The sequence below is a fragment of the Corvus moneduloides genome, chromosome 15 (genome assembly GCF_009650955.1).
Source record: "Corvus moneduloides isolate bCorMon1 chromosome 15, bCorMon1.pri, whole genome shotgun sequence".
In the NCBI taxonomy this organism is placed as follows: domain Eukaryota; kingdom Metazoa; phylum Chordata; class Aves; order Passeriformes; family Corvidae; genus Corvus; species Corvus moneduloides.
Window position 1 is genome coordinate 7860616 of NC_045490.1, and position 11460 is coordinate 7872075.

Here is an 11460-nt window from a genome sequence, read left to right on the forward strand (position 1 = left end):
TACCCATGCAAAAGCCTGATGCAGATGAAGAATGCCCCAGGCTAACTGGATCTTCCAACAGTTTACAGCTCTTCTAAGAGATGTATAATGGTTTGATATAAGTGGGAATATGAAGAGAGTGATTGAAACAACCGAAACCTTTAAATTTGCTTCTTTTTTTTCATTGTCCTTATGTTTTACATTTACAGATCCACTATTTTAGGGAAGACTTGAAGATTAAGAGATTATTGCAGTAGGTCAAGGAAAAGAAATCCACAAACATTTTGCACTACTGATTCCAAAGATGCCTGTTTGGGATTTAGACAATTTCTTTTGTTTGAGTTTTTTTGTTGGGTTTTTTTGACTGCCTAACATGATGGATGAACTGGATTCATCCACTGAAATCAACAGAACTGTGTGCACAATGATGCTTTTCTAACTATGAGACAGAGAGAGGAAGGACAAACAGACTATTTGTGGCTGTGCCCAAACTGCGTCAGGATCACTGTAATTTTGCCTCTGAAGGAAAACACAAGAAAACCAGGAGCAGGGAGAATCGTGGTACTGCAACAGAGGATGGAAAAGTATAAAAAAGGAAAGCAAAAATACACGAGAGTATTTCAGAAGCAGGTGCTTCAGACAGCGGTTCTTTAAACCCTCCGAGGATTGTAAAATTAAATCAAAGACACACACAACAGCAATCTGGTTAATTGCTGAATGAAGAAAAAAGAACTTAATCTTGCATTAGCAGTCCCCCAGCCTTGTTGAACAAAGCACTGACTGCTGCAGGTATGAGCTTGCAGGGACGAGGACTGACACTGCTCACATACAAGTCTGTCGCGTTAGGCCACGTCAGCATGGGACAGTCGTCCTGACCCCATGGGTTTTTACAGAGAACAACCTGGAGTGTGACTCTTGCTTAGTTAATCTTCCCACCGCTGTTGTTGCTTTCCTTACTGTGAATCTGGGCTGGTCTGAGGAGGGCAGAGGGCAGCCAGTGCTGCTCAAAGACACCCCCAGCACTTCTGAGGTTGAATGAAGAAGCAAATGACTCTGGACTCAACTTACCTCTATTTAATGTATGTAGTGTATTCCCTAAATTTATTGATGCTGAGTTGGCATCTTTTAAGGGGTTTTATCACACTCAAAGGAAAAAGGTACTTCATTACCATTTCTGTCAGGTTCCAATTAACACAGTACTGTTTACTTTGCAACATGATACGTAGGAGGATGGGGGGCAATTGCTCTGAATTTGGGAAGTATGTGGTATGCTTTAAAAAGACAAAGGGTTTCAGACGAGAATGAATGCACTAAAGAATTTGTCATTCATGAGCAGATAACCATTTTTGTCTTTTTTACTTTTAGGCTGTAAAGGTCACTGTTTCCTTACAGGTAATAGGAAATAGGGACTGTGTCTTGTGTTTAAAGTTGTACAATAATCAAGGTGCTACTGTAATAGATATATTAAATGATAATGAACTATATTAGATTCAAAACTGAGACCTAACAGTAGACTTACTGTTTGTGTGTGGAAGGAATGTTCCTAACTGCCCCAGAAAATATCTCAAAAAACTTAAATGAAATCTAAATGCCACATCATACTGAACTTTGCATTTTTGTTACTGACTTGGTGCTACCTTTTCAGATGTTCCAGTCCTTCTCTCCCTACAAAAGGATGTAACCCTTTCTGTGAAATCAGTAATAATTTTATTTCAGCACAGAGTGATTCCAAGTGGCTGTAGTGTTTTGAAAAATTCAGGTTATCACAAAACCTGGCTGTGTTGGCCTATTCAGCCAGAAAACTGGAACTGTTCCTGTCCTCTGCCAGGCCTCGAAGTTGTCTGTGCCTGAGTGAGCTGTTGACCTGGAGGCATTGGTGGGCTGGTGTTTGAGGGCAGCAGCCTGAGAATGCTCTGTGTGGTGCACTCCAGGTTTGATGTGTCTGCAGAGCAGTTTTGTGTTAGGTTATGGCCTGTGGGAGCCCAGTCTGGCTCACTCAATCCACTGCTCCTGTGCTTGCTGAGCTGAGCAGGATGGATTTTTCTGGATTTGCAAACAGGGGCTTGAGGCAGAACTTCAGGTCTCTTTTTCCTGTAGATTTATCAGCACATGAATTCAAACAGGGGGCACATAAAACTCTAATGTGTTTATTCGAGCTTTGTATGGAAGAACTAAGTGTAAAGATGGCACAGTATCATTGCAGCCATGGAATGATGACTGTTCTGCTGATACTGTGAATATGCTGTTTGTTAATTTTTGTACATGAGCTGAGAGCTACACAGAGAAACTATACACATATAGCTGTTCCTTCAGGCAGAACCATTTCCAAAATGAAGCCATTAAAAGCCTGTTAAATTTCAGATTAATCCAGAGCAATAACCATAAACATATCTACAACAATGCTAATGTTTAAGTGTGTTTGCTAAATGGTCATTCTTTCTTACTACCTGCATCTTTTTAACAGGCACAGTGTGACTTCACATTGGAAATATGGGGGTTTTGTTTAACTGAAACCCAGTGCAGGTGGAGGGACCCTTTCTTAAAACCTGCTTTTAAAATGGAAATCCTCACTCCTTTTCAAGTTAGCCACTAGAGGCTGGTACAGATGAGATTATACAACCGTGACAATTAAAATGTGATATCTCATTATAATTCCTTGTATTTTGGGGCACCTTCCATGAATTTGGGCAATTTTGTAAGTGTAAGTTAAATTAGATCTCCTAAAGTTTATCATTGTTGCAAACGAAACCATTTTCGTAGTCCAAAACTTTCAAAGCTCAGTGCTTATAGTAGAAGCATAAAGGTCAGATTTAGGTGGGTATTAAGGGCTTAGTGGGACTGTCAGAAGCACTAAATTATTCTTAATCCTTTATGTAGTCACACATTTAAAAGGTCTTTTTTCAGAGGTGTTAAACATCCTCATCTCTTGGGGAGTAGTGAGGCAATTATTGCTTTATAGAGGTGCATGGCACATTAATCTGTAGTATTTGATCTCCAGAGACACTCACTGCTCTTTGCAAAATGGCTTGGAGATGAGAGTGTGAACTACCTAAAATGAGAAGACAGTGCTTCTAAAAAACGGACTTCAGCAGTCATAGCTTGTCTTCACATAATTTTGTAGCTATTTAAACAGAAACAATGTAAGCCTTAAGTTGCAGCTGTCGGTTGCATTTCTAATTGACCGGTGGCCTAACCAGGGTGAACAGCTCCTGGCAGGAGCATGGTTAGAGCCTTGCTTCACCAACAAGCACCAGTACAACTGAAAACAAAGAATGACAACTCGGGCAATCAATTTCTTCTAAAAATGTATTAATATTACATGAAAATGAGAACACAAACATGTCCAGTAATTCATTTTTCTTGCAATAAAGGCATAAGGAACTCCTGCCATGCTGAAAAGAAAGGAGGATCACTTCCCACCAAGCACTAAACCACTGTAAGGCTTGCAGTCATTAGACCAACATCTAGACAAGTTACTAGGAGTAATGTTGTGGCTTTCTAATTCTGCTTCTTTGAGTGGATTCACTCCCCGACAGCTGCTTGAGCTAAGACTACACAGAGAGCAGAGCAAAACCAGACCTGTATGTCTGCAGTGTTGGTATCAAACCCCTAAGCTGGTAAGATGTGAATATGACACAGTCTTGCAGAAGCATTAACTTAACTTCTGGTATACAGCAGTATTTTAAAAGACCCAAATACATGAAATCACTTCTGCACCTCCTCCAGTGTAATCAAAATGGTAGCAAAAGTCCCCATTTTTTCATTTCTTGAGTGTGCCAGCAGGGCTAGGTATAAAGCTCAGTGGAAAGCAAGGAGGGAATTGTGTGCCTTCAGCTTGTGTGAGGTCAGTAGATGAACTTGCTCAATGCCTTTAAAAAGACACTTAATCATACAATGTTGCCCTCAATTTCACATCAGCATCAATCACATTACTGAATTAAAGGTGCATGGATGTTGGTCAGTTGGGCGTGACTAGATTTTCAGGGCAGAAACTCAAAATGAGTCAAGCACTCAAGAACCCTGTGCACCAGAGTACACTGATTAGACTATCATTGTTCCCTCTCTTAGGCAATGAACACAATCCTGTTGTACATCTCTGGAAGCTCCCCATGTGGATAGGGCAAACTGTGATTGCAGCTTCTGCTGAGGTGTCACTTTAAAAAAGTGTGGACAGCTGCTAAAGCACTTCAAATAAGAAACAATTTAAATGTAGAGATATTTTTCTCAGCTTGAGAATATTTTATGACGTGGTCATTGGTGGTAAGATAATCACTCACTTAAAATTAAGCCTGTCCCTTCCTGCTATCTTGGTTATTTCATCATGTTGTATTGCAATAGTTTATGCACCTTTTCTTAAAGCACATGAGCGCTGGTTTGCACATGACTGTAAATCCAGTTTAGAACAGAGCTCAGATCACTGAAAATGTAATTGGAATTATCAACAAAAAGACATGTTAGTAGAAAATATAGTTATGCATATCAATGTAAAAATTTACACAGTTAGCAGTCTCTGGCCTAGCAATGACTGTGTTCCATGGAATGAGACTGATTCCAAGCATAGCAATGTGCCAGAGGAAAAACTCCAATTAATTTTGATGGGCTTTGGAGCAGTACTGCAATTATTAACTGTAGTACAGTTTTTAGTTATTCATAGGTATTAAACTGTATTGACAACTGATGTAGTCTTTGTGCCAGGTGCAACTCTCAGATGGGAGGTGCACTGAATAGGGTGAAAATCCAGCCTTAACAAAAGTTTTCTTTGACATTGTTGAAGTTTCAGCAGCAAATTCAAGGACTAAATCTGATTAATTAATGTCTGAGAGCAAAATTTGACTTCCTGGCTTTAAGAACCTTTTTCTCTTTTTATACTGGTAGAAATTAGCCATACTGTCTCAAATTACTCTCTCATTGGAAATTAAACCCCCTTTGATTGTGAACTGATTATTTCCATTGTTGTAGTTGCAGAATGGGGTTAGGGAGTGACAAGGAAACAGGGAAAAGCCCCTTTGTTACTGCTCAGAGACTCAACTGTGGGCCAAAGCTGTCTTTTCTTTTGTCCTTTCTAACATTACCTGTCGAGTGAAATTACCTGCGTAGGTGGTGCAGGGCATTACTGAAGTGTGGCTGGGGAACAGCACACATACCTGGGCTCAGGATGGCAGCACAGGCACCATCAGGGACACTGAGGGGTGATGAGATGATCCTGGACAAAGCTGATGTGCACATTCATGTCTGAGGCTGCACTCAGCTCTCTGATGCTGGGACACATCCCTTTTGAAAGAGAGAAAGTTCTTGGAAGTTCACCTGAGGCAAAGCCTACTACACTTCCTTATCCACCCAACAGAATGATTACAAGAAAATTCTTTGAACTAAAAGAGGTTTCTCTAGTGGACTTAAAGCAGTAAAGAATTTGTTTCTTAGTTGACAGAGATTTTAAGATCTAAGCAACATGGAAAAATAAATATTTTAAAATTATGAGAAATACATTGATGGTTGTTAACTTTCATATTTCACAGCATGGCAGCAGAGTGGAACAATATCTTCTATTAATACCAGTGGCAGCTGGGCAGGCGAAGGCAGGAGAGAATTTCTGGTGCAGAAGATGTTACCAATAATTGTGTTTTAATATTGGCTAGAGTGCATCCCTTCCCCTAAAACCACTGCTCCCTGCTCTGTGGAGCAGCTGAACCAGTTACATTTTTAGATGGTACAGATCTGGAGTTTAATCTGGTTTGTATTAATTTCTTTTACAATTCTTTCTGCATATTTTCAGATAGGCAAAAAATACTGAGTACATTAAAGCTAATGCTCATACAAGGCATCACATCCTGCATTGTTACATTATGCAAGTGTAGATAGGGAGCAAATAGCTTGTATGGGTGGTATTTCATACACTCAGCACAGGTGCAAGACACTGAAACTCAGGCTACAGCCTCAGCTGCAGAAAAAAGTTAAGTATGAGTAACTCCTGCCCAGATCCCCTGCCCTGCTCCATGGCCAGCACAGACTATAGTGCTGTAAATTCTGAGTGGCTTAGCCTGTTCGCTTTTCTCTTGATGCCTTTCCCTCCACAGAAGTGGTGTTTTGCTCCATAAACAGCTCTTGCAAAATGCCAAAGGAACATTTTTTTCTAGCTCTCTGCCATACAAAGGCTCTGTAATCATACTCCAGATCTGTCATAACAGAATAGGAATTCTCCGTTTTCATCCCCATGGCCTTAAAACTGCCAATCCAGATTAATATTGCAGTGCAGCAATGTTCCCAAGCCTCCTAGAATGCAGAAGACTTGACAGTTCAGAGCTCAGGAGTCCTACAAGTTATGTGTTTGTAAAGGAACCTTCCTTCTAAAAGGTGCAAAGCCCATTTAATGGAATTCTGAACAAAAAATTCCATATTCCAGCTACCTTTCAGAGAAGCATGGCTTCCTCAGTGAACTGTTACTGGTCAGTACTATATCACTGCTTTCATTATTTAATTATGCTTCTAAAATTCCAGTGTTTTTGAAATGAACATATGATGTTTTTTTGATGATTGGTCCATGGGCAAACAGAATAGAGAAAATGGGGGCTGTAGTTTAGACTGTTGACATCATCTGTATTTCTTTAGCAGCCCAAGTTGGGTTATCACTTACTGTCTGTCCTTGCCTTGAACCAGAAGGAATTGTTCCGATACAATTGTCCAAATTATTAAAACTTAGTGAAAGACGCACACACAGAGCTATTAAATTCAAGTGTTTCACGGTCTGATCCTTACAAATGTACAAGTACTTCCCTTAGGGGTCTGTCTGTAAAAACACCATTACTAGTACAACACAGATGGAAAATAAATTATTCTCTGGGTTTCAGAACTCTTAGCAAGCGTTCATCAGCTTATGAAGGTGAAAAACCAGATTTTAAGATTTTTTTTTCACTTTTAGCAACAGTGACTATCAACTGTCTTAAACCTAAATTCCAAGAATATAGGATTCTAAAACTATTAGAATGATACTGTTTAGTCACAGACCTAAAAGCACAGAGTAGAAATGGATAAGCAGAACTGTCTTTATTTTCACCCTGAGAAATTCAAAGGTTGACAGGACCAGGGTTACCTGGGAAGCATGTCCTTTCAAACAATTACCCCAAAAAGATATCCAAATTTTAGTTTTACATTTCTTCTGGTGTTACTCCTTTTTACAGCTGTGCTTAGATAAATGGGAGCTAAATTATCACTTTAGATTTTAAAAAGAACCAAGCTAAGAGATAAATATGGCTTAAAAGAACGGTATATATTAATCATGTGAGTGATAGCAATGAGGAACTGTGCTTTTCCTGTATCTTTTTCATTAAATTAAACAATTCATGTTGTGATTAGCATTTTCGGGTCAAATTGAAATCCCTCTACCATAGAATCATAAAATTGTAGAATCATTTAGTTTGGAAAGGACCTTTAAGATCATCAAGTCCAACTTTTAACTCATCCATAATACTCAAACCATGTAGCTTTGTTAGAAGTTCCCAGAACAAATACCAACACTTTATTAATTGCACAGGCAGGAAACAGTAAAGTTACTTGAAAGTGGCTGTTATGATTTTGTGACTGTACATAGATCTTGCAAAATGTTATTGGTAATATGCATCCTATACCCTACATAAACACTGCGAGAATAGCATGGTCATTGTTACGCTGTATAGCTGTTGTGGAAAATGTCTTAACCTGCATTCATGATGATAGTGCCCATCCTACTCCCATGCCTTTTTATACAGTTGTGGTAAGATTGTTATGAAATCCTTTTGTCAGTCATGTTCCAGCTAACTTACCTATGTATAGAATTTATATATTAAACCCCCCTAATTTATACTGTGTTTTAACAGTTTGCCTGAACTGTCTATGGTTTCTAAATTTTGTAATGTGAGTGTCAAATAAGAATAATAATTAAAAAAAAAAAAGACTCAGCTGCGTGGAATTTTTTCTTTTGTTTTATATGTAGTAAAGATTTCAACAACTGCAAATCTAGAGGATAGGCTGAGAAGAAACTCACATTGCTTTGAAACTCCAAAAATACGAAGATGTCCCTGACTCTGCCCAACAATGCATGAATATGTGTGTAGGCAGAAACCTGTGGTTTCTGCTCTTTCTCATTTCCACTTTACTGCTTCTCTCTTCATCCTCACACATTCAGAACATTGCACTGCATGTGTACTGCAAGGAAGGGAGGCAGATTCACAGTTCCCATAATAAAATATTTTCCCAAATAGGAGCTGTAGAATGGGAACTTCATAATAATAGGAGGAAAAAGCTGAGACTGGGTCTGAGTATTTTTAGTTTGTTTCTATAAAACTCCACGGTACAACTGATGTTTAAATGTGTTGTTTTAATTCTTGTATTGCTGATGGCAATACAAATAATAAAGTGAGAGGTACTACTGAGAGGAGGGACCCATTTCAGTAACAATGTACAGTAAGAGACATCCTTGGTTCAAGCAGCTTAAAACTCTTTTAAATAAAGAAGAAAGAGGCTCAGAGGTGAAACTTGTGTTGACGTAAGTGGTGGAGTTCCCTTGATGTAACATTTGGCACCTGCACCACATTGCTTCTGTGAGTGTGTAACTGCAGCACAGCTGGTCCTGCCTGTTGTCACCAAGGGAGAACTGCCCGATGTGAGTGGTGTCACTGACTCCAAAGCCTGCGGAAGTGGGACGTGCAACCTCCTTTCTCAGCACAGTATTCTTACGGTGCCAGAGCTCTTGCCAAAAGGAACTGTTGAGTCATCTGGCTGAATTTCCTGTAAACTGTGGCTTATTCAGGCTTCCCCTGTCAAGCCCCCAATTCATTATTAGCCTAAAACATTTCAATCCTCAGGAGGCCCAGTTGTGCCACAGAGAGTGAGAAAAGTCCAAGTTTCAACCATCCCTGTGAGCCTTTCAATTAAAGGGAGTGGATCAGCTCAGCTCAGCCCAAGGCAATCCCAGCTGGCCCACGGATCACCTAAGTGAAACCCAGTCTGCCCACTGCAGGGAACACTCCTTGGCCCCGGTGACCTGCCAGCTGTTCAGGGCACGGTGTCCCCGTCGCCCTCAGTACAATGGGAACACGCTGAGGGCAGCAGAGGCCGTTCCAGACTGCCACTGGACACAGCTCAGAGAGAACCATCCTATTACCTGGCCACAACTGTTCCCCAGTGCACATGGGAATGAACACAAATGCCCACACTGACACAAAGTTTCTGGGCCACTGCTTTTCTAAGAAAAATTCTAATAACTCTTTAACAAGGAAAATGTGTCTCTAAGCCATAACCATACCGTGTTCTTTTTTACCTGGCTGAATATTTGCATTTTTTCTATTCTGCTGCATAATCTAAAAAGAAAAAAAAAAATCTATTTTAAATTTTTCCTCCGTAAAAATAAACTCCTGTGGAATGGAAATACAACTGTCAGTGGGTGCTCACTTTCCTTTTTGCTGATCCATACATCCAAGCTCCTATTATCTCTTTGAATTTACATATGCCACAACAATCTGGGACAGTGGCTCCCTTGATCAGTAGTTATAGTGATTTGTGAAATGAATAATATATTTTGCCTGATACATCTTAGAAATTCTCCTGATGGTTTTTCCATCCCCATTCAGTTCAGTCCCTTATAAAGAGACAGTATTGTCATTACTCTGTCCCTGAGCTCCCAAGCAAAGACAGCTACTCCCACACGGTCAAGGGAACCTAAGAAAATCTGTCAGTATAAAAATCAAACCATGGAAATGTAGAAATCCATAAACAACTAAAGGCAAAGCACAACTGCTAATCGGCCACCCTTTAACACTAACCAGAGGGAGGAAAAACAAAACCAATACATCTGTAACTAAGAAAAAGCAAGCACAGCACTGGAAGTACTGAAAGCCAGGAATTTTTGGCTCTGCCTGAGTTCTTAGGCTTTGGGCAAGGCAGATGACCCTTGCTTTAAATTCTCATCCAAACAATGAGAAAACCAGGTAAGATCTATATCTCCTGAGGAGCTGTTGTGAGGATGGATCACCTCCTATGGTAAGGCATTTGAAAGAGGAACCTTACAAAACTGCATTTTGAAGCAAATGGTTTGAATGTATCTCTTCATACACTCACAAATGTGTCCCACCAGCACAGTAACACTGAATTGTAATGTGCTCTGCTGTACAAAGCAATCTAAAACATAGTTGCATTGTATGTTACTCACTCCACAAACTGTGCATACATTTGGTGTTGCAAGTCTAATTAAAGAAGGATCTATCTCACATAAACAAAAGTAAATACCATAAGGGCTGACAGCAGAAGCAGCTGTAACTACACTCAAATGAATTTCCTGAGTTTTGTAAAGACTAGATTTCTCTAGTTTGATTCTTCAGTGTTCTTCACCTCATTTCTGACTTAAAAATGGCCATTTCTAGAGGGACTGTCACTTTGATACATAACCTGGTCATGGCCAGCAAATTTCTCCTGACTTTATCGTTCTCTGAGACATCACTTAAATTCCAGCTGACATTCCTCCACTGCTGTGTCTCCACTGCCACCTCCCGAACAGGAAGGGAAATCAACTGCTTCCAATTCTGCTTTTCTTTTGAATGTCTGCAGAGGTGGTTTTGAAAGCACTTTGTTCAGCACACAGAGCAGGAGCCGAAACTGCTTTGCAATCTGTCTAGAGAGGCTACGTTCTATAAAATCCATTGTAAGACTTTTGCTTCAGAGGGAAATTTCTTTATGTATGTTTGATATGAAGGTGGTACAACCTTTATACACTGCTTTTCTTCTTCAAAAAGGTCCAATTATTAACTTCTGATAGGTTTATTCCTCTTTCAGCTGTCAGCTGAAAACCTCTGACTGAAACCAGTACATTTTTACAGCTCCCATTCATTGTGTTTTCATAATGTACAATAGTTATTTCTACCTTTTCTATTCCAGGCTGAAGATCCTTACTCCCAACAGGAGAGAACCAAAATATCCTAGAACCAAAATTTTCCTGCTTCCAAAGGTAGTCAGTTCTGGACGGTCTCTTCTGCATTAATTTCCTTTTTTCCTATTAAATGTGGTTTCCCAAAATTGTCTCTGAACTGCTATACCCAGTTAGAGGCTCTGCCATCCATTAAAGCTTCTCTTTATAAGGGGAGAGGAAAATAGCAAAGGTAAAACCCAGTAAAAACCTAGAAGAGGCATCCAGGCAAGAAGGGCAGATAGCGTGACCCTGTCACATCACATCTGCTCTGCCCTGCCAGGAATACCAGGCACTGGTTTGTCATCAGCCTTCAAGCAAGAAACTTTCCATAAAATCCAGATGGTCTTCCTAGACACACCTCTTGTAATAAGAAATTAGTGAAAAATTGTAATCATGTGGTACAGTTGGCTAATGTCAGGTACATGAGTATTTTCTGCCTCCTCACCTGTGCATGTTCATTCTCTGTAAATGTAATTTTATGCTTGTTTTTTCTGCTGCTTGCAGTCTGAGACAATTCCCCAGAATCAGTGGATGTTGGGGAAACTTGT

At 39.9% G+C, this 11460-nt stretch overlaps 1 protein-coding gene across 7 annotated transcripts in view; it reads left to right on the plus strand.

The window, feature by feature from the left end:
• The window catches only part of RASGEF1C (RasGEF domain family member 1C), a 78775-nt gene extending 70868 nt beyond the window's left edge, over positions 1-7907 (plus strand). For all 7 annotated transcript variants that reach the window (XM_032124710.1, XM_032124715.1, XM_032124712.1 and 4 more), the window contains one exon: positions 189-7907. In XM_032124710.1, the coding sequence (XP_031980601.1) occupies positions 189-213 (25 nt within the window). In that variant the 3' untranslated portion in view covers positions 214-7907. The remainder of the gene's footprint in view (positions 1-188) is intronic.
• Positions 7908-11460: the final 3553 nt, after the last annotated feature.